The sequence below is a fragment of the Heterodontus francisci genome, chromosome 1 (genome assembly GCF_036365525.1).
Source record: "Heterodontus francisci isolate sHetFra1 chromosome 1, sHetFra1.hap1, whole genome shotgun sequence".
NCBI classification, from domain to species: domain Eukaryota; kingdom Metazoa; phylum Chordata; class Chondrichthyes; order Heterodontiformes; family Heterodontidae; genus Heterodontus; species Heterodontus francisci.
Genome location: NC_090371.1, coordinates 215354957 through 215379115, shown reverse-complemented (window position 1 = coordinate 215379115; position 24159 = coordinate 215354957). Strand labels below are relative to the sequence as shown.

Genomic DNA, 24159 nt, shown 5'->3' with positions numbered 1-24159 from the left:
TCTAGAGAGCCGACAGGGGCTCAATGGGGTGAATGGCCTCCTTCTGTGCCGTTATGAGCGTAAATGGTACTGGCAAGAACCTGGCCTGATTGTCCACTAACAACCAAGTACTTCTGCCGCAACATTTTAGGTCTGGTGTTTCCAGGCAGAAAGAGCCTCTGAAGTCACTTGGCGAATAGTGTAAAAATGCAAGCCAATGAGGACACTGGTACTGGAAGGCATTGCAACTTTCAAAACAGCTGTGGGAGGGATCTGATTTTTTTTTTAATTAATTATTTAATTTAAAGGCTTTTTAACATGATTCTGGTACCATTTATTTGATTTTTTTTTAATGGTTTTGCTCAAGCGTATCTTTTGTTCCAATGGGTTTTTTTTTTAACATGACAGATACGGCAGCAGTTTAGTTTTGACAGATTCTGTGGGCTTGGCTTCTCTTCAGTGCATCACGTGATTTGTCCCTTTCACCCGCGTTAGAGAATGCTGTAGTCCTGCGCTGAGAGAATCTTCCCTCCTTGCAAGTGAGATTCTCACCCCATCACATTTATTAAGTTTGGTGAGGGGAATTTTTGATTAAACCCCCCTTAGCAGACACACTCATTTGATATAAATCTGTTAGAAAAATAACTTCAAGATCAGCTGTGAGTGTCATCACTTTACCTCCAACGTCAAAATCTGGGCCATTATTAATAGAAACTTTCCCAATAGGTATGTCATTGATAATCAGGTATGTAAACCTGCAACACTGATCTTTAGGCCTACAATTCAACTTATTAAACAGTGGAGGAATGGCAAATGGATTTTTGGAGGGCCATGGAGTTATACAGCACAGAAACATACCCCTGGACATTGCCCATGAGTATTTGTAGATGAAACTACAAGCCCAAAACATATGCCAAACATTTTAGAGGTGAATGACAAAGTTGAGAAATGAATTCTCCACTTTGAAGTCAAAATTCTCAGTTTGCATATGGCACACTTTGGCTGTACTCTGCATAGCCTAGCCCTCAAGATTACAGAACAGTAGTGCAAATCCAACTCTACCCTCTACTGTGTCTAAAGAAGAATTAGGAAGAACTGATGTCTCACATGTAACACAAATTTTCTTTTGGAGAGTTGTGTCCATTGGGAACTGCACTGAGAAATGCCCAAACTCATCTCAATTATTTTTATCTTCAGGATATGGAAACAGCTGGGGGAGGGATCTGATTTTTAAAAATTAATTATTTAATTTAAAAGGCTTTTTAACATGATTCTGGTACCATTATTTGATTTTTTTTTTAATGCATAAGGTCCTTTATTGGCTATTCGTAATTGACTTGATAAGGTGTAGATGGCTTGCTGCAGTCCTTGTGGTGATGGTGTTTCCATGATGCAGTTGAGTAGTTAATTTAGAGGCTAATTCTAATGAACTGTGTGGGTCTGTAGTAAGGTGTAGGCTTGACCAGGTAGTGGTGTCAGTTTCCATTCCCTGAATGATATTAGTGAAAAAGTTGGGTTTTAAAATAATCCAATGGCTTTCATAGTAATTTTTTCCTGGTACTAGCCCACAAATTACCAGATGTATTGAGTTCAATTTCGCAACATGCCATGGAGAGATTTGAACCCATGACCTCTGGGTTGCTAGTCCTGTACCAAAACCACTACACCATCATACCTACAGCAATCAAGTCATTAGCTCTGTCTCAGTAGCCTTTCCATGCTTTGGGAAAACTCTGTTAAATTAGATGTAAATGCTGCAGATAAATTCAAGACACTGAACCCTGTACTGGGGCTGAATTGAAGAGAATGCATATCAATCAACATTTCTGCTCCTCATTACTATCCAGTAATTCCATGTAACAGGGTTAGGCTCAGGTGTGATACCCCCACAGTCAAAAATCTTGCAAGCCCTCACTGCTTAGACTCACACATCAACAGTAGCCACTTGGACAAAGCACTGTAGATTGCATTAATGGAACTATTTCCCAGCATGAATAAGCCCCTTCAAATGAGGGAAGCAAATTGGAGGGGACAAAAAAAAAGGAAAATGATTAGCACTGATGGAGGTGGTGGAGAGAGGGAAACATGAAGCTTGTCAGGTGATCAATGAAAAACTAATTCATGAAAAATGTTCTGCCCATTGTCTCAGCTTCCCCAATGGATCCAGTGAAACTAGATTTGCTGGGCTGCATGGCACATGAAGGTTTGGGCTGCATATTTGACAAATTCTACAGATCCTATAAGCCTATAAAACACTTAAATTTTCAGCTTTACTGGGGCAATTAAAGGGAGGAGCCCTTCTTCATGACAAAGCTAATATGCAACACCACCACATCACTTTCTGAAATTCACCGGCAAGATGGATGAGAGCTGTTCAAAAGTTCTGCCACTCAGCTTTCCACAGAGCATTTTATTTCAGAAAGTGTAGGCAGGGTTATCCAGTGCATCAAAACCTCCAGGCACAAGTCATAACATTTCAAAGAAACAAAGACAGTATTCATAAAGTTTAAAAAGCTTCATTTCAACCTGAGATGGAAAGTACAGTGAAGCTGCTGTACCACTTTGTGCCTAAGTTTTACCCCAAGGATGACATTTTTGGAACCTTGATTCGACAGGCTGGAGCAATGCTGTGAAGAGTCAAACCTGCTCCTCCAGAAAGCAGCAGGAACAGGGACTCCAGGGGTTTTGCAAACTATCAAAACAAGATAGCCTGAAACTGTCCTACGCGAAGAAAAAAAGTAAATTCCTAGATCTAGATATTCACTTCTTCCCACCCCTCCATATTTTCTTCTGAATTGTAGTTAAACGTTTGCAGCCAGAGAAACAAGCACTCCTCAGATACTAACTTTGAGAGTTGTGGAAAGTCCTCATCTCGCCCTACATACTCAGATGGCGACTTTTTGGGTTGTTGGCCTCGGGTCTGCTGTGTAGAGCTCTGCTGCCTGGCTCCCATCGCCTGCTGCAGGCGTGGTGGTAGGCTTGATTGCAATCGGCTTGGCTTATTTGCAAAGCTGCTTGAATTCTTCACTCCCTTGAAGTCAGCTTCTATCAACAGAAATATGTAATTCTTTAAACACTATTTTGGTTCTGACTGTATGATGGCATTGGAATCAACTACAAATAAAATGCCTTCTTGGCACACTTGCTATTCAGAGGTAATATCAGAAATTACATCTCATCATCCATTTGCATCTGTATATGGACATCATAACACAAGACTATTCCCTTTGCCTACATCTACTTTGCAAGCAAATAATTCTGTTTGTAGAAATGGATCTATACAATGTTTTGTTACTGCCACATTCTGAATCATGCATCTCTTCTTCTACCACAATCTGAAAATTACTTAAGAAAAATCCTTACCAGTGTTGATGTTCATTGGCTTCCTAGCTCTTTTCCCTTGAACTCTGTTCCAGCTTGCCCCTTGAGAGACCTGTGTAAGTGGCCTAAGGTTCTGAAGAGGGGCACTGTATCTAAACAGAAATAATATATACATATAAAATAAAAGCAAAATACTGCGGATGCTGGAAATCTGAAACAAAAACAAGAAATGCTGGATTCACTCAGCAGGTCTGGCAGCATCTGTGGAAAGAGAAGCAGAGTTAACGTTTTGGGTCAGTGACCCTTCTTCGGAACTGACAAATATTAGAAAAGTCACAGATTATAAACAAGTGAGGTGGGGGTTGGGCAAGAGATAACAAAGGAGAAGGTGCAGATTGGACCAGGCCACATAGCTGACCAAAAGGTCACGGAGCAAAGGCAAACAATATGTTAATGGTGTTTTGAAAGACAAAGCATTAGTACAGATTAGGTGTGAATATACTGAATATAGAACATCAGCAAGTGCAAACCTGAAGAAAAACAACCTGAAAAAAACAGTGGGTAAGCAAACTGAACAAACTAAGATGAAATGAAATAAATGCAAAAAAAGATTGTAAAAAATGTAAAAAGGGATGCAAAAAAAAAAAGAAAAAATGACTAAAAATGACTAAAAATGAAAGTAAAGTGGGGGGCTGTCATGCTCTGAAATTATTGAACTCAATGTTCAGTCCGGCAGGCTGTAGTGTGCCTGGTGTGCTGTAGCGATCACCCAGTCTGCGCTTGGTCTCCCCAATGTAGAGGAGACCACACTGTGAGCAGCGAATACAGTATACTACATTGAAAGAAGTACAAGTAAATCGCTGGGTGACCGCTTTGCGGAACATCTCCGCTCAGTCCGCAAGCAGGACCATGAGCTTCCGGTTGCTTGCCATTTCAACACTCCCCCCTGCTCTCATGCTCACATCTCTGTCCTGGGATTGCTGCAGTGTTCCAGTGATCATCAACGCAAGCTCGAGGAACAGCATCTCATCTACCGATTAGGCACACTACAGCCTGCCGGACTGAACATTGAGTTCAATAATTTCAGAGCATGACAGCCCCCCATTTTACTTTCATTTTTAGTTATTTTTTGCTTCCTTTTTTTTTTGCATTCCTTTTTACATTTTTTACAATCTTTTTTTGCATTTATTTCATTTCATCTTAGTTTGTTCAGTTTGCTTACCCACTGTTTTTTTCAGGTTGTTTTTCTTCAGGTTTGCACTTGCTGATGTTCTATATTCAGTATATTCACACCTAATCTGTACTAATGCTTTGTCTTTCAAAACACCATTAACATATTGTTTGCCTTTGCTCCGTGACCTTTTGGTCAGCTATGTGGCCTGGTCCAATCTGCACCTTCTCCTTTGTTATCTCTTGCCCAACCCCCACCTCACTTGTTTATAATCTGTGACTTTTCTAATATTTGTCAGTTCCGAAGAAGGGTCACTGACCCGAAACGTTAACTCTGCTTCTCTTTCCACAGATGCTGCCAGACCTGCTGAGTGAATCCAGCATTTCTTGTTTTTGTAATATATACATATATATTTGAAGAGACACACCCTGCCCCTTATGTCATTGCTGCCAAGTACTTTTGTTTAACCTACACTTGCTGATTGTACTGTGTGTTTTCAATATTCAATCTATCCAATGAGTACTTTTTGACATTTTCAGTCACTTTTTGATTTCATGGTTCTGCATTTGCAAAAGTTAACTTGGTCCAATGAAGAAGGTCTAAAATTAGAATCCACCAGTAACCTTGCATTTTCCATTTCATACATAAAACTGCTTGGCATTCTGCAAATGAAAGCAACATAAAACAAATGTGAACTGCTGGTACAGTTGCTCCAGTGAGAGAGCAATGGACAGACCTGACCCAAAAACTCAGGTTGAACTCGGCCACAACTGCTGTGCAAGCTCACAGGCCAGCCTGAAACGGATAATGAAAACTTTCAGCCAGGCCACTAGATGGAGCACTGGCACTTCCGCTCGGAAGGAAGAAAAGCAAATCCAGTCAGGGAAATTAAAAGAACTGATATATGACTTGAACTTTAGGAAATTTTTGAACTTGTATTTAAACTTCAAATGGGCTTATCAGCAGATTTTCAATTTTTCATTTGCTCCCCCCGCCTCCCTCCCAATACCACTGGTACAGCATTTGCAGAAGGGACTAGATATGTTTGGGCGACCAGGATTATTGTTGCATTATGTTTTTAATAATAGTGGTTAGAGATCAGCCCAGCTGTAATATAACTCATATAAATTACTTTCTCCCCTCTATTCCTCCACTTATTTTCTATATTGCTGGTAATGAAGAGGCCATCTATAAAGAGGAGGGCAGTTATAGTTGACCTCCCTTAAATTCTTATCCATAATATTGTTAGTGATGAGACTAGCATAAGAACTTAATTTGAAATACTCCACCGCCTCCTGACTTTCTTCCATCTTTCTTATTGGCCCATGCTGGAGTTATTATTGGCAGTCACCCATAGACCCAGTCATTCCCAGCTTTGGTCCCTCCTCCTCAAGGCTGGAATTTATACCAGTCTGTCACTTGTATGGGCACTTCATACAAGATTGAATGTCCACATGCTGTTTGGCAAGGGCAGCACAGTAAATCTTATACTCATCAGATGCCTACTCTCAAGTCTCCCTATTCAAGACAAAAGATTGGGTGTGGGAGAGGGATAGGGAGCACAACTACAAGGTATTGGGCAGTTTCATCTATTGTGAGACTTATTTCAATTACTTTAAAATAGAGTATGGTGGGAACAATTGGAAACAATAACTTGCAACCACCCACGATGGGGAACTCATGGCTTAGGGGTATAGGCTGCAAGAAGAAAGTAGTAATGATAAATTAATACAAACTGTAAGTTAGATTTCAGTTAGAGTACTGTGTAAAGTTTTGAGCACCCATTTATGATGACCAGGTAGGAGGGGTCTAGGGGTTTCCCCTCAGCCTTTGCCTGGTTTAACCGTAACAGGGTTTAATTTTAAATTAATTCCATTTAATTTTAATTAAGTTTTAGCTCCCCCTTAGTGAATCCTTGTTCACCACTTTCCAACTGTAAGGCAAAGAAATCAATTTGGACAGGTTTTCTTATATTTAAACAAGAAAGGTAGAAGTTTATTAATCTTAAATGCAAAACCGGTTAACGACTACGAATATGCGACGCGAGCATGCATACGTGATAAACACAAGCAGACAGAGACAGAAAAGTAGAAAAGAATAAAAGGGGAAAAGTTTGAGGCAATAGATGGGTTTCTATTTTACTGTCCTTTGAGTTTGCTGTGAAGTCACTGGTTGCCGGTCAGACTTGCAATTCGTTGGGGCCCAGTGCACGCTTCAACTTGTTTCGAGGTCAGAGTATTGTCTCTCTTGAGGCTTACGTGTCTTCTGTGGGTCCGGTGGCTTGCGAGAGAGCGAGACATCCTTGCTCCAGCTTCAATTCCCTTCTGAATTCAAACTGTGGCACAAATCAAAAAGCCCCAGGTTGCCCAGCAGGCTAGTCATGTGTTTGTGGATTCTGCCATCTTAGCAGTTATCCTGGAATGTGAGCTTCCTCACCTTCAGTGTCTGATGATCAAAGTCCATTTTGGGTTAGGTGGACCAGGGAATAGTCCTTTGTCGCTCCATGCACTGTTAGTGTGCAAATGTTTTTCCAGCCAAGTGTCTGGTGATTTTTTTTTTAAACAAGTACTTTCTTCACTCCAGCAACAGTTTAAAATCAATGTTTATGTGACAAAATTAATATGCCTTATTCTTGGTGGGTGGGGGGGGCGGGGTCTGCTTGACACATTGTAGAAAGGTAATTAAAGCCATAGAAACTGTACATTGCGGATACACCAGAATAATGCCAAGGATCGAAAACTATAAAAAGAAGATCTGGAACTATTTCCACCAGTGCAGAGAAGGCTTAGAGGAGATTTAACAAGTTAGTAAAATTATGAGCAGTTTTGATAAGAGTGAATGGGAAAGATCGCTTCCTCTGGTCGAGGAGTCAGTGATGGGACTCAAAAATGTATAATTGTCAGTAAGAACGAAGAGGTGAGAATATAATTTTTTTTACACAGAGGATTACTGGAGCAATAAATACTTTGTAAGAAAGCACTTCATCTTTTAAAGAGAAAATTAGATAGATATTTAAAGCAGAGGAGGATACAGGGCTATGGGCAGATGTGAGGCATTAGCTTTGAAGTACTCCGGTGAAGAGCCACCACAGACACGATGGGTCAAATGGCCTCGTGTTGTAAAGTTCTATGCCTTATGCTGAATGCAAAAGATGTGCTGAGCAGTAACTACATAATAAGTTAGATCAACTTTCTCAGTACCTGATCTAAAGGCACTTAAGCATGATACCCAAAGCTTACCAGCACTTTCAGGAAAGGATGTAAGAAAACAAAAGAAATTTGGAATTAAAAAACTGGTATCAAATACGATCTGACTGCTGCAGGTAAAGTTTAATAAAACCACAGGCCAGTTGTGCGCAGAAGCAGCATTTCCTCAATTGCTAGGAGTGAGAGCTGCATGTTTTAGATTCAATCTCCTTAGTTTTCATGTTCTTTGGCCTCCTTATCTCGAGAGACAATAGATAAGCGCCTGGAGGTGGTCAGTGGTGTGTGGAGCATCGCCTGGAGTGGCTATAAAGGCCAATTCTAGAGTGACAGACTCTTCCACAGGTACTGCAGAAAAATTTGTTTGTCGGGGCTGTTACACAGTTGGCTCTCCCCTTGCGCTTCTGTCTTTTTTCCTGCCAACTGCTAAGTCTCTTCGACTCGTCACACTTTAGCCCCGCCTTTATGGCTTTATGATAGACATCACAAATAATGTTTTTGATTAAGATATAACAGCTCGACAGACCTTAACAGTCTCACTGGAACACCACCTGACATTCAAACACATAGAATATACAGGCAAACTTCTCCCCACATTAGCTTCTGTAACCTTCAGTACAATTACAAAAGTCCGAGTGTATCAGGCCTGTGTCCTCAGTACCTTGCTCTACGGCAGCGAGGCCTGGACAACGTATGCCAGCCAAGAGCGACGTCTCAATTCATTCCATCTTCGCTGCCTTCGGAGAATACTTGGCATCAGGTGGCAGGACTATATCTCCAACACAGAAGTCCTTGAAGCGGCCAACACCCCCAGCTTATACACACTACTGAGTCAGCGGCGCTTGAGATGGCTTGGCCATGTGAGCCGCATGGAAGATGGCAGGATCCCCAAAGACACATTGTACAGCGAGCTCGCCACTGGTATCAGACCCACCGGCCGTCCATGTCTCCGTTATAAAGACGTCTGCAAACGCGACATGAAATCGTGTGACATTGATCACAAGTCGTGGGAGTCAGTTGCCAGCATTCGCCAGAGCTGGCGGGCAGCCATAAAGACAGGGCTAAATTGTGGCGAGTTGAAGAGACTTAGTAGTTGGCAGGAAAAAAGACAGAGGCGCAAGGGGAGAGCCAACTGTGCAACAGCCCCAACAAACAAATTTCTCTGCAGCACCTGTGGAAGAGCCTGTCACTCCAGAATTGGCCTCTATAGCCACTCCAGGCGCTGCTTCACAAACCACTGACCACCTCCAGGCGCGTATCCATTGTCTCTCGAGATAAGGAGGCCCAAAAGAAGTACAATTACACTGCCAGGTAGATTCTTCACTATGTCAGGAAGGCAGGGTTTACAGTCATAACCAATTAAGTGCTACAAATAAAAACTGCAAGGCAAGTTGATAAGTTTATTTGCTAAGACTCAGAAATACATGCATAGAATCAATGTGCCACTTTGAATGCTCTATAAGCATATTCTCCAAGGGACACATTCTCGGGTCCTAAAGAAATCAGCTGGCCAGCTAATTTATTCCCTCAAGGGCCAGTTGCTCCAAACTGCAACTTGCAGCATGCTCTGCTACACCAGAGAACTACCATATATCCTTAGAAGGTACTAAATCAGGAGGATCCCATACATCTACTGGAATTAAAATAACAGTGGCGCAGTGGTTAGCACCGCAGCCTCACAGCTCCAGCGACCCGGGTTAATTCTGGGTACTACCTGTGTGGAGTTTGCAAGTTCTCCCTGTGTCTGCATGGGTTTCCTCCAGGTGCTCCGGTTTCCTCCCGCAAGCCAAAAGACTTGCAGGTTGGTAGGTAAATTGGCCATTATAAATTGCCCCTCGTATAGGTAGGTGGTAGGGAAATATAGGGACAGGTGGGGATGTGGTAGGAATATGGGATTAGTGTAGGATTAGTATAAAATGGGTGGTTGATGGTCGGCACAGACTCGGCGGGCCGAAGGGCCTGTTTCAGTGCTGTATCTCTAAACTAAACCAAACTTGAATGATCAATAATGTATTAGACTGAAACGCAAGAAGAAATTTGCAGTTACTTGTCCAAAAACCCCTACAGCTCATTACAGATAGGTTTACTGTTATTGGTCATATGCCTCAAACTATAACCCATCACTTAAAGCATATACATTTACATTTTTAAAATCAATTTAGTGAGATTACTGTTGATTATCCATCCAGCTTTGGAGCCATTGTATAACAAGAACTCAACAAAATAATGAACAGGTCAAAACATTCCTGATAAGTTGCTGGTTGATTTGTACCGCTCTGCCGTTAACTTTGCAAAAACAGCATTTCATCCTTAATCTCCCCGTGGTTTTCATGAAGTTGCTGCATTTGTGCTCCATTAATCTTGCCACAGAAAGTTAAGTCTAATCATTAATGGTGTAAATACTTTTTTAAGTAAGAGCATAAGAAATAAGAGCAGGAGTAGGCCATATGGCACCTCAAGCCTACTCTGACATTCAATAAGATCATGGCTGATCTTTGACCTCAATTCCGCATTCCTGCCCGATCGCCATATTCCTGAATTCCCCTAAAGCCCCGAAATCTATCTATCTCAGCTTTGAATATACTCAACGGCTGAGCATCCACAGCCCTCTGGGGTAGAGAATTACAAAGATTAACAACCCAATGAGTAAAGAAATTCCTCCTCACCCCCTTATCCCTAGGCTATTCCCTCTAGTCCGAGACTCTCCAGACAGGGCAAACAATCTCTCAGCATCAATCTGGTCAAGTCTCTTCAGAATCATATATGCTTCAATGAGATCGCCTCTCATGCTTCCAAACTCCAGACAGTACTCGCCATTCTACTCAGCTTCTCCTCACAGAACATCTCTCTCATACCAAGAATAAATTTCATGAACCTCCACTGCACCAGCTCCAAGGAATGTATATCCTTCCTTAGATAAGGAGATCAAAACTGCACACAGTACTGCAGGTGTGGTCTCACCAAAGCCCTGTACAACTGTAGCAAAACTTCCTAACTCTTATACTCCAAACCCCTTGCAATAAAGGCCAACATGCCATTTGCCTTCCTAATTGCTTGCTGTACCTTCATGCTCACATTCTGTGTTTCTTGTACGAGGATACCCAAATCCCTTTGAACATCAAGATTTAAGTTTCTCACCATTTAAAAATGGTGCCTTGCTGTGATTATTTGAGCAGTGCCATCAGTCCTGGCAGCTGCCTGAAAGTCACAGACTGACCTTTCAGTGGAATAGGCTACATCTGCACCTGCCAGTACAGCACCACCTAGTGGCTGTGTTGGCAGCCTTTTCTAAGCGCCTTGTTAACGCCTCCTTAATAATGGATTCCTGCATTTTTCTGACAACTGATGTCAGACAAACTGGCCTGTCGTTACCCGTTTTGTCTCTTCCTCCTGTCTTGAATAGTGGTGTTAGATTTGCTACCTTCCAATCCATTGGGATCATTCTAGAATCTAGGGAATGTGATAATTGTTTGACTGCCAATCAACCTCTTATCCAGAAAGCAAACAATTAAAAATGTGAAGTCTCAATCCTTCAGCTTGTGCATTGTTGGAGATTTTTTAAAATGTCAAATTTTAATTTAAAAAAAATATATTTTTCTTACTTTTCCTATCTTTCCCTTAATCTAATCTTTCTTTCCCTCTCATTTCTTTTCTGTACCTGATTTGACATTGAATTCACCCACCTTCTCTGTTTATTTCTCAATCTTTAAATCTCATTGGTTAAGGAGATACACACTGTCCCATTCCTCACCAAGGTACCAGATGCCGGTTGCCCTCGCGGGGCTGTTATCAGTTTATACTTGCAGCAACTTTATAAGCAAAAATGTTTAAAATCTAAAACGTGCACAAACAAGTATAACTAACAGGGCACACCACGAGATGCCCTGCTCCAGCACTAAAACATTTCATGGAGAACTGCATTTATAGGAGAAGGTAAGTGGAAAAGTATCTTCCTCCCTACTCTCCTGTGAGCCTTGGGTCATGCTGGATTAGGATTCCACGAGTGCTGGTCACCCTCAGTAGTTCATTCGGGTGGCCATATTTCATGTGCAAGATTAGCCTGTGAGCATAAGATATAGGGGCACTACAGTATTGCCAGATCCTATTTTCAACCAACATCCACATGTACACACCTTTCGGTAGGGTTCAGTGCAGAGAAATCAATAGTAGGAACTCTACTTGATTTTCCCCCAACTCCGCCACCCATCGCTATAGCCACTGGCCCCCATCACCAGTCTAGCTGAAATTATCTAGCTCAAAAAGACTGAATATTAACTGGGGACCTGTCTGATCAGATTCTTACTGGGAAATGCACTTACCAACTAAGCCCTCAGGGAAACTAGATAAATAAGTGCCATTAAAAAGTGTTTATCTCTTTGCTTATTGCACACCCTCCTTCCCCCAACCCTCGATGATTTTAAACCACTTTACTTTTTTTTTAAATTCAGAATCTGAAAATCTGGTTCTCAGGAGAAGGACTTATAGCCACCATTCTCCAAGTTTACATAGTGAACTGGTTCAGGCCTCATGAAGATCAATTGAGAAACTGGAAATTTACTGCCCCTGCATATGCACAGTGACATCTGCTGCTCTGCACATTCATGACACTGTGCACTAATGTCATCAAAGTCACATGCATCAACACGCTCCCATCACAATGGGACAGTGCTGATGTGCTGTAAAGATAGTAATGTAAAGATGTAAAGATAGTCATCTAATCTTCTTAAACATACACTGAAAAGGTGTAGTTAAAATTAAAATAATGAAACTTACTTTTCTCCTAGTTCTTCTATGTGTACAACAACTGGTCCATTGTGAGGACTAACTGCCTGAATATGTGCATTGTAGCATTTACCATCATCCAGGCATACCTAAGGAAGGGGTTATGAGAGAATTTTTAAAAAAATACGTAAACTTTCTAACAGCTTTTATTCTTTATCTAATGCATATATCCACAATAAAAAGCAAAACCCGAGTGTGTTACAAAGCAGTAACCCATCCAGAAACTTCAGTGATATAAACCATGGGAATGGGATGAGAATACAGCTATTAGAAGATACAGGGATAGACATGGACAGAGATGATTAAATACTCTTTAGAACGTGTTGATCCTCTACAGCAGGACCAGAGAGTAATGTTACCTGTAGAAAGCAGCAGCCCTAGTGAAGGTAGGAGAACAGATGAATATTCTGGAGTATAGCCTGATTTTGGGAGTATTTATACAGAGCATTTCTTCAGAAGATTAAATAAGCGAGTTAGAGTTCAAAATAAAGTAGATCAGTATACATGGTTTGTAGAAGTCATGGTTGGGACAGGGGGCGGGGGGGTGGATGGAGTGTTGTGGTTGATGGGCCTTTTCTTATTCCATGCTTTATGTTCTGATGAATCTGCCTTCAGGAGAGGAGGGGTTAAAAGGAAAGAAATCACAGAAGAAGAGAAAATTATACACTATCATTTTCTCAGTAATTAACCGATCATCATTTTCTCAGTAATTAACCGATCATGCTACAAATGTGCAGTGATCTAGTGAGAGAGTTCCTACACTCCTCTTTAGACTCCCAACTTTTTGGTCTTAGTTCCTGCCCGTTACCTTTACACTTTTCAGCCTGGTTAATCTCTCCCCCCATTTAAGTTTCCCATGTTCGAAAAATGTCTCTCATCGTGTAACAACAACTCAGTTTTCAAGACTTCAATTCACCACAATAATAATTAAGAACAGTATCCGATAAGATACCCTTCTCATTGGCCATTCGTATTAAAGATTTTTCTTTAAAAACTTAATAGCAAATTTTCTTTTTACTAATATAATTTCCCAGAATGTAAATGAATATCGTGATCAAATCATTCCCATATTTTAGTTTTTTTTCATGCTGCAATTGTGCACAAATTAAGATATGTAAATCTACAAAGAAAATCTTGCATGATAGAGATAAGACAAATCAACAAAGTATGTTAGAAAAATTCTGTTCGAGAACAATTTAAAAAGCTAGTGGCTGTTTAAATGTGTGTAAGTTACATTTTAATCTATGAATGCTGCCAGCCCAGCAAGCTGGGGAGGAGGAGAATAACAGAAGGAATAAAGCAAGGAAAATACACTCTTACACATTTCAATGCCAATTTGGAGCTCCCCTGCATAGTCACATTCACCGCAAAAGGCAACAAACAGCTAGATGCTAGACCAATACAAGGTAAATATAAGTGTTCCAGAGTTAAAATTTTCTCAGGAACCTCTATCTTGGCTTTTTTTCAACAACTCAATCATTATCTATTATATAAAATTTGGTCCATGATGTGCATTTCATTGAAAAGTCACTACAGGTATCAACAGTGCCTTTACTCACGTAGGTGGCACTGTAATAGGCCTTTTCAACATTAAAGGTGTCACACTGCGGGACACATAATAGTTCCATTTTGTAGTTAGATTATTAGAGATACAAATGCTCAAAGTGCTTTCTGAAATTTGTTTTTCATCCATCTATTCTGTAATGTTCAAAGCGAGCGTGTAAATAAAATTTAAAAAAACACAACTGTGTATTAATGCCTTCATTAAAGCCTTTATTCTCAGCCTGGCCCCAAAATTGGCTTGGCCTGGATATTTTTGCACAGACCTGTGATACTGTGAGCTGAATTTGGATTGTGCAATTTGACTATTTGCAGTGTACCTAATTTCATAGGATACATCAGTCCTGTTTAGTTAATTGTACTGATAGGATGTGTCTCTTTACCTCCTAGCAGTTGACCAGTGGATTTTGTTGAAATAGTTATGAAAAACAAGAGACAAATTTCAAAAGCTTTACTGAGTAAGATTTATATGGCATGTTCTTTTTTTTTTTAAAAAGCTGTGTGTGCATTTGACAAGAATGAGTGTCCGATGCCAAACCTATTCCAGTTTTTGCTTCAAAAGTGCATACACCAAGAGGAAGAAGGGGGTGGAAGCAGATGCGGTTGGGGGGTGGGGTAGGGGTGGGGAGGGGAAAGGGGCAAGAGAGAGAGCGAGAGAGCGAAAGAAAGAAAGAGAGGGAGCGAGAGATTTCTTCATTTTATGTTACTTCAATTTTCAAAGATCATAAGTTGAACTTTAAAGCTATTACCCCCACCACCTCGTCCCCGTCCCAGGGCACCTTCCCTTGCAATCGCAGGAGGTGTAATACCTGCCCATTTACCTCCTCTCTCCTCACTATCCCAGGCCCCAAACACTCCTTTCAGGTGAAGCAGCGATTTACTTGTACTTCTTTCAATGTAGTATACTGTATTCGCTGCTCACAGTGTGGTCTCCTCTACATTGGGGAGACCAAGCGCAGACTGGGTGACCGCTTTGCGGAACATCTCCGCTCAGTCCGCAAGCAGGACCCTGAGCTTCCGGTTGCTTGCCATTTCAACACTCCCCCCTGCTCTCATGCTCACATCTCTGTCCTGGGATTGCTGCAGTGTTCCAGTGAACATCAACGCAAGCTCGAGGAACAGCATCTCATCTACCGATTAGGCACACTACAGCCTGCCGGTCTGAACATTGAGTTCAATAATTTCAGAGCATGACAGCCCCCCACTTTACTTTCATTTTTAGTTATTTTTTCTTCCTTTTTTTTTGGCATTCCTTTTTACATTTTTTACAATCTTTTTTTGTATTTATTTCAGTTCATCTTAGTTTGTTCAGTTTGCTCACCCACTGTTTTTTTCAGGTTGTTTTTCTTCAGGTTTGCACTTGCTGATGTTCAATATTCAGTATATTCACACCTAATCTGTACTAATGCTTTGTCTTTCAACACACCATTAACATCTTGTTTGCCTTTGCTCCGTGACTTTTTGGTCAGCTATGTGGCCTGGTCCAATCTGCACCTTCTCCTTTGTTATCTCTTGCCCAACCCCCACCTCACTTGTTTATAATCTGTGACTTTTCTAATATTTGTCAGTTCCGAAGAAGGGTCACTGACCCGAAACGTTAACTCTGCTTCTCTTTCCACAGATGCTGCCAGACCTGCTGAGTGAATCCAGCATTTCTTGTTTTTGTTTCAGATTTCCAGCATCCGCAGTATTTTGCTTTTATTTAAAGCTATCTAGTTTTCCCTACCTGTTTTGTTGACAAAAAAGTCAAAACTAATGGTTTATACATGAGATGGAGATTTCAGTTTCTTACAGAGAGAAAAGCAGACAGGCAGCTTTATTTTTATTTGTTTTTCTTTAATTAAAGTTGAATTCTGAACACGAACAAAGCCCCCCTTCAGGGGAAACATCACAAAGCAGAGTAGGAGGGAATAGTGAAGTGGCTTCTGGTGCCTCAGGATCCATCCTGAGGCAAATGAGCGTGACTGCGGTAGAGTGGATAGAGGGTAATGGATGAGGTGACAGCAGAACAAGGGGGAGGACTGAGTGAAGAGTCTAGTGGATAGTTCAAAGGGCAGTAGTGATAAGTCTAAGAAGCTGGTATGAAGGGCAGTGAGTGACGAGATAGGATTAATTAATGGCCTCACAGTTGCAGCATCCCGAGGTAGCAGTGATCATAATATGATTGAATTTTACATTCAATTTGAGGGAGAGAAGAGTGGGTCCAAGACGAGTATTTTAAACTTAAAGAAGGGCAATTATGAGGGCATGAAAGCAGAGCTAGCTAAAGTGAACTGGCAAATTAGGTTTAGGGGTAGGTCAATAGAGATGTAGTGGCAGACATTTAAGGGGATATTTCAGAATACACAGAATAGACACATTCCAATGAGAAAGAAAAATTCCAGGGGGGGATCCACCATCCGTGGTTAACTAAAACAGTTAAAGATAGTATCAAACTTAAAGAAAAAGCCTATAATTGTGCAAAGATGGGAGGCAGGTCAGAAGATTGGGCAGACTATAACAGCAAAGACTGACTAAAAGATTGATAAGGAAGATAAAATTAGAGTACGAGTCAAAGCTAGCTAGAAATATAAAAAGACAGATGGTAAGAGTTTCTATAGATATTTAAAAAGGAAAAGAGTTAACAAAGTGAATGTTGGTCCTATAGAAAGTGAGTCTGGGGAATTAATAATTGATAATAAGGAGATGGCAAATGAATTGAACAGATATTTTGCATCGGTCTTCACTATTGAGGATACAAGTAACATCCCAGAATTAGCTGTAAATCAGGAAATGGAAGGGAAGAACTCAAGAAAATTACAATCACCAGGGAAGTGGTACTGAACGAATTGTTGGAGCTACGGGCTAACAAGTCCCCAGGTCCTGATGGACTTCATCCTAGGGTGTTAAAAGAAGTGGCTAGTGAGATAGTTGATGCAGTAGTTTTAATTTTCCAAAATTCCCTAGATTCAGTGAAGGTTCCACTAGATTGGAAAATAGCGAATGTAACTCCTTTATTCAAAAAGGGAGACAGAGAGCAGGAAACTACAGGCCAGTTAGCTTAACATCTCACTTCGGGAAAATGTTAGAAGTTATTACAGACATAACAGCAGGGAACTTAAAAAAAAAACTGAAGGTAATCAGGCAAAGTCAACATGGCTTTGTTAAAGGGAAATCATGTTTAACCAATTTATTGGAGTTCTTTGAGGGAGTTGCATGTGCTGCGGATGAAGGGGAACAGGTGGATGTATTGTACTTATATTTCCGGAAGGCATCTGATGAGGTGCCACATCAAAGGTTATTGCAAAAAATAGAAGCTCATGGTGTAGGGGATAACATATTGGCATGGATAGAAGATTGGCTTGCGAACAGGAAACAGAAAGTAGGCATAAATGGGTCATTTTCTGGTTGGCAAGATGTAACGAGTGGTATGCCATAGGGATCTGTGCCGGGGCTTCAACTTTTTAAAATTTATATAATTGACTTAGATGAAGGGACCGAAGGTATGGTTGCTAAATTTGCTGATGACACAGATAGGTAGGAAAGCAGATTGTGAAGAGGACATAAGGAGGATAGAAAAGGATACAGATAGGATAAGTGAGTGGGCAAAAATCTGGCAGATGGAGTAGAATGTGGGAAAATGCCAAGTTGTCCATTTTGGCAGGAAGAATAAGAAAGAAGCATATTATTTAAATGGTGAGAGATTGCAGAGCTGTGAGATGCAGAGGGATATGGGTGGCCTAGTGCATGAATCGCAAAAGGTTAGTACGCAGGTACAGCACGTAATTACAAAAGTTAATAGAATGTTATCATTTATCACAAGACGAATTGAATAAAAAAGTAGGGAGGTTATGCTTCAGTTATACAGGGCATTGGTGGGACTACATCTGGATTTCCAGAAGGCATTCGATAAGGTGCCACATAAAAGATTATTGCACAAGATAGGAGCTCACGGTATTGGGGGTAATGTATTAGCTTCTATTTCTTCTGTTCTTATGTACTGTGTACAGTATTGGTCTCCTTATTTAAGGATGTAAATGCGTTGGAAGCAGTTCAAAGGTGGTTTACTGGACTGATACCTAGAATGGACAGGCTATCTAATGAGGAAACATTGGGCAGGCTAGGCTTGTATCCACTGGAATTTAGAAGAGTAATACGAACATACGAATTAGGAGTAGGAGTAGGCCACTAGACCCCTCCAGCCTGCTCTGCCATTCAGTAAGTTCATGGCTGAACTGATTACTTCACATTTCCACCTACACCCGATAATCTTCCACCCCCTTGCTCATCAAGAATATATCTACCTCTGCCTTAAAAATATTCAAAGACTCTGCTTCCACTGCCTTTTGAGGAAGAGAATTCCAAAGACTCACGACCCTCTGAGAGAAAAAAATTTCTCCTCATCTCGGTCTTAAATGGGCGACCCCTTATTTTTTAAACAGTGACCCCTAGTTCAAGATTCTCCCACAAGGGGAAACATCTTTTCCACATCCACTCTGTCAAGACCCCTCAGGATCTTATGTGTTTCAATCAAGTCACCTCTTACTCTTCTAAATTTCTAGCGGATACATGCCTAGCCTGTCCAATCTTTCCTCATAAGACAGCCCACCCATTCCAGTTATTAGTCTAGTAAACCTTCCCTGTACTGCCTCCAACGCATTTACATCCTTCCTTAAATAAGGAAACCAGTAGTGTACATAGTACTCCAGATGTAGTCTCACCAATGCCCTGTATAGCTGAAGCATCACCTCCCTACTTTTGTATTCAATTCCCCTCGCGCAAACGATAACATTCTATTAGTTATCCTAATTACTTGCTGTACCTGCATACTAACCTTTTGTGATTCATGCACTAGGACACCCAGATCCCTCTGCATCTCACAGCTCTGCAATCTCGCACCATTTAGATAATATGCTTTTTTATTCTTCCTGCCAAAGTGGACAATTTCACAGTAAGAGGCGACTTGATTGAAACATATAACATCCTGAGAAAGGATGTTTCCCCTTGTGGGAGAATCTAGAACTAGGAGTCACTGTTTAAAAATAAGGGGTCGCCCATTTAAGACAGAGCTGAGGAGAAATTTTTACTCTCAGAGGGGCGTGATTCTCTTCCTCAAAAGACGGTGGAAGCAGAGTCTGAATATGTTTAAGGCAGAGGTAGATAGATTCTTGATAAGCAAGGGGGTGAAAGGTTATCAGGGGCAGGTGGTAATGTGGAAAAATCAGTTCAGCCATGAACTTATTGAATGGCAGAGCAGGCTCGAGGGGCAGAGTAGCCTATTTCTGCTCCTAATTCGTATGTAGGAAAGTGAAGGGGTTGGGAATGCATGAGTGAGGGGAAGCATGAATGACTGGGGGAAGAGGACAGAAAGGGAGGCATAGATGACTGCACTTTCTCCAAAACTTCCAAGCCAAACACAGCTTGCAGCTATCGGTCGCTCCTTTCCCTGTCACACCACACCGTCAGTCAGTGTAACCCAAAAGACAATTTTTAAAAAAGGCAGACGGAAGCAAAAATAGGTGAGTGTGAGACGAACAGATCAGAAGTGAAAGAAAGATAGAAGCAGAAGGCAGACAGAATCAGCAATACAAAGGTAGAAAGGCAAGAAAATTAACATTAATACTGTGGATGCTGGAAATCTGAAATACTCATCAGATCTGGCAGCATCTGTGGAAAGAGAAACAGAGTTAACGTTTCAGGTTTGTGACCTTTCTTAACAGGGAAGAGCTTAAAAAGTTGGGAAGGGGAGAAGGCGTTCGAGGTGACTGAGGATTGGACCAGGATATCACGGAGGGAACGGTCCCTACAGAATGCTGAAAGGGGAGGGGAGATGATGTGTTTGGTGGCAGCATCACGCTGGAGGTAGAGGCTGGTGAGGTGGAAGATGAGGACAAGGGGAACTCTATCGTGGTTCTGGGAGGGAGGGGAAGGGGCGAGTGCAGAAGTGTACAAAATTAAATTGATGTAGTCAAGGGCCCCATCATCCACAGTGTGGGGGAATCCTCTGACGAGGAAGAAGGAAGATATATCGGAAGCGCTCGTATGAAAGTTTGCATTGTCAGAACAGATGTGATGCAGATAGAGAAATTGGGAGAATGGAATAGAATCCTCACAGCAAGCAGGGTGTGAGGAAGTGTAGTCAAGGTAACTGTGGGAGTCGGTGAGCTTATTATGAATATTAGCTGATAACCTATCCCCAGAAATGGAGACTATGAAGTCAAGGAAGGGAAGGGAAGAGTCGGAGATGGACCAGGTAAAGAAAAGAGAAGGATGGAAATCGGAAGGAAAGTTGATGAAATTTTCCAGTTCAGGGAGAGAGAGAAAACGGCACAGATAGAGTCATCAACGTACCAGAAAAAGAGGTGAGGGAGTAGGACCGGAACAAAGAATGTTCTACATATCTCAGAAAAAGGCAGGCATAGTTAGGACCCGTGCAGCTAGAATATAAATATATTTTCTGATTCACCTTGCACAATGTCATAGGCGATTGAATAGTTTTACAGGAAAAATGAAATATGGATTGTAACATCCCACATAGTACCTGTTACACAGGTAGGCGGCACTGTGATAGGGCATTGCAACATTACCCGCTTTTAAAATAAAACCAATTGAAGTGATAATTAGAATATCTAATGCATTTCTCCCATTGCCCATGAGATTGGCTCTGCAGGACTATCAACCAAAGACCTATCAATCAGATAAGTAAACTGCTGCGTACTTGAAAAAACAATTTGTGTTATGGCACTCCAATTAATATAATTTCTGCATCTTCCCACCCATCCTACAACATGCATTTCTTCAAACCCACTCTGGAATACTGCACTGTCCTCCCCCACAGTGTGCACTGAGGGTCTTGCATCTATTTCCAGAACATGGTGATATCCACACTTTAATACCCCCTAAGTTCCTACCCATTTTCTCTTTCTGTTGAGCAAGTCCCTGGACTGCAGCCTGATCTTTGGCTTTTGTGAGCATATTTTCAGGCCGGTACTATAATCCTCTGCTAGCCACCCCATCCCTCTCCAAGCATGTTTTGAGACTACAGCCTGATCTCTATGTCTTCCAAGCATATTTTCAGGCTTGCAGCCTGATCATTATTCTGCATTTTGGGGTTGAGTTTCAGATTTCAGCCCAGCCCTGCCGCACCACCCACCCCCCAACCCCATCCCTTGTCTGCCTCCCCTGCCCTCTGCTCTTCCAGTCTTAATCCCCTTCCTTGCCCCTTCCCAAGAGATCAAGACCAAACATCAAGTTCAAAATTAAAATATCAAAAAGCAAACATTTGGCACCAATGCTTACCTTGCATTTATCCCCAACAGTGTACTGCATTCCAGCAGCAATAGAATAATCTCTTTTCTGCTGTGCTGCAAAGTACAATTTAAATATAAAATATTTAACAGCAGCAGTGTGTGAAATAGCCAACTCAGAAACAAAAGGTTGCGAATTGTGTAAGACACTCACCTTGCTCTGATTTCTGCCAGACTTCATACTCAATATTTCTGTAAACATTTGAATTGAATGCTTGGAGGACCTCTCTAGGCAAGGTTATGTGGGCAGAGCTTTCACTTTTCATTTGCTGTTTCTGAGAACATAAGGGATAATAAACACACATTTGAAGTACTTTAGAGGTTTGCCTACACATTAAAACATGTAGGGCTAGAAATTTGTCTCGGACGGTGGTGCAAAATGGACAGCATTGGATTGGCCGTCCATTATACGCAGCGCCTGGTATTTAATTCCAATGCAGTTAATGAGACTGAGCATCAGGCGCTGCATATAATGGCTGGCTGATCAAGTACCACTCGAGATGAATTTCTCCTCTGTTATCTGTTCCTTTTCTATCATTTGGTTAAAAATATATGTAACAAAATATCTTTGTGTTGTCTTATTTACTTTGTTTTACATCGAATGCACGCACAGAAATAGGCCATTCAACCCATTTGTTCTATGCTGGTGTTGATGCTCCACACAAGCCTCCTCCCACCCTACTCCAGCCTATCCTACTATTCCACTGTCTCTCATGTACTTATCTAGCTTCCCCTTAAATGCATCTATGCTGATCGCCTCCACATGGTAACAAGATCCACATGTTTCTCCTGCCTTAGTTTTCTGATCCAAGAACTTGTGCTATAGCCAGCTGCTAGTGCAGGAAAGCTCAGGAAAATGACACACTGATTTCCAAACCCTTCCCCCTTCCTGTCAGCAGATGTTTGGCCTCTACTCTGCAGCATCTTACAGTGGGACAATTGAGATTATGGACTCATCGGGGTAAGTTTAACATGGGTGAGCGAGTCAGATTGGCTGAGGGTGAGGGTTAAATGGGCAAAGAAAAAGGAAATGTGTCATGAAGCCAGCTTCCAGGTTTTATTCAGGCAGGATGAGAGGCAGGCAGCCAATCTGCTCCCAGAAGGCAGGCTGGCATTTTAAATATACTAATGAGGCTAGAAGCCTCAGAGTTAACCTACTTTGCAGGTTTAATTGTGGCTGGCCAGGTTTCTCAGACTTCAGGGAAATGTGGAATCTGCAGCAAGGCGAGGACAGCCTCAAGGAAAAGGTAAGTGACTTCACAGCACTGCTTGTGGGCCAGGAGGAACAGAAGTGCTTCCTCAAACCATCAGAGCACCCACCCCCTCATTCTGGGGTCAGGGATCAGAGCCCCATTGGATCAGGTACCCGCCCAACCCTCTCCCAGGATTGGGGATCAGACCTACCTGGTCCTCTGGCCTCCTCTGGAGCATTCCCCACCCGACTGAAAGTGAAACCTGTCGATCAGGCTGACTTTCTGGTGGGAAACCTGTCAATAATGAAAGACATGCTGTGGAGTGAGATCTCCACAGCACACAGGCTAACCCATGGACTACCAGACCCCCTGCTTCCAGCACATCAGAATGTTAAAATTCCCCCCATCATTTGGGGAAACCTCAAACACAAAACCCAGTTCCTACTACTCTGTAGCACATGACATCACTGGTTCTCAAAATATTTCATGACACAAGCAAGTGTCATGCCCAGTAATGGCATGTCCTATTTAAAACCTTAAAAATGGACTGTATTCAGCATAGAATCTCCTGGAACTGAGTTTTCTTTTTTAAATGACCCACTATGAACATTAAAATGCTGCATAAGATGGCTGCTGAGGGTCAGGTTTCTTTTGCAATTTTGGCCCAGACGCAGAAGTAACTCAATCGCCCAGAAAGTTCCTAATTAAATGACCATGGGTGGAGTGCCTCCCTTGAATGGACATATCAAGGTGAAACCATTTGTGGAATTCTCACTTCCAACTGTTCATGGTCTTACCCAAAACCCAACACCTGTGGACTCTTAGAGTCACTGGGCTGAAGTTTACAGCCCCCCTGATATCAGGGGTCATTATTTGTCAAATCTATTTTAAATCACTATTTCTTTAAATATGTAAATTGAGATGTAGGGCACAAAGCTTTTTAAAATAGTGTTGGCACCTGTGCAGTGGTGCCTGACGCCATTGCCAGGGACGGACGGGGCACCCGCCCCTCGATGTCAGCGGGGTGGGCAGTCCGCCCCAGCTATTTAAATGAACCATCGCGCTGAGATCGGTGGCGAGCTTATAAAATCAAGCCAACTGTTTTCAGAGCTCCAAACTTGACAAAGAGAGCTGTAAGAAACCAGTTAAATCATAAGTAGGTGCGAACAGCCACCATCCATTCCCCATTGTGTAGCAATGGCTTTGAACTTCAAGTCACTCTGAATGTAAATTGGAAGTGTTGAGCAGGTGGCCTCGCGACCAAAACTAATCGCAAACACTGAATCTTATCACTCGAAGCACCAGGGAGAGACTGAGCAGTCTGCAAGCAAAACCTACAGAGATAAAAGCAAAGGCACAATAAAAATGCCTTAAAACTAGAGACTACCACATCTTAAGGCTTCCAAGCCTGTTCCTTTTCAAGTCCACCAGTAGAGAAAATTGATCTCCCAGTAATAAGATGACAAGTAACTAACTTCGTGACCTGCTGAAGATCTGCCCCTTCGAGAGAATCCTGCAAACAACTTTGACATATGACTCTATCGAATCCACCAAACTACACTTCAGGAGTGCAAATGCCTTATTCGCCGGGCCCGCAAAACATGCCTTTTCCCCAAGATGAGCCAAATCACATAACTTACGAACTGTTCCATCATTTGTAATTT

General features: G+C 41.8%; 1 protein-coding gene across 1 annotated transcript in view; it reads right to left on the bottom strand.

Moving 5' to 3' along the window:
* The window catches only part of otud4 (OTU deubiquitinase 4), a 132816-nt gene that overhangs the window by 67866 nt on the left and 40791 nt on the right, over window positions 1-24159 (bottom strand). The window contains exons 9-13 of the mRNA XM_068041448.1: window positions 21457-21577; window positions 21295-21359; window positions 12448-12545; window positions 3343-3452; window positions 2826-3024 (exon numbers count right to left, since the gene is read on the bottom strand). Coding sequence (XP_067897549.1) covers window positions 2826-3024; window positions 3343-3452; window positions 12448-12545; window positions 21295-21359; window positions 21457-21577 — 593 coding nt within the window. The remainder of the gene's footprint in view (window positions 1-2825; window positions 3025-3342; window positions 3453-12447; window positions 12546-21294; window positions 21360-21456; window positions 21578-24159) is intronic.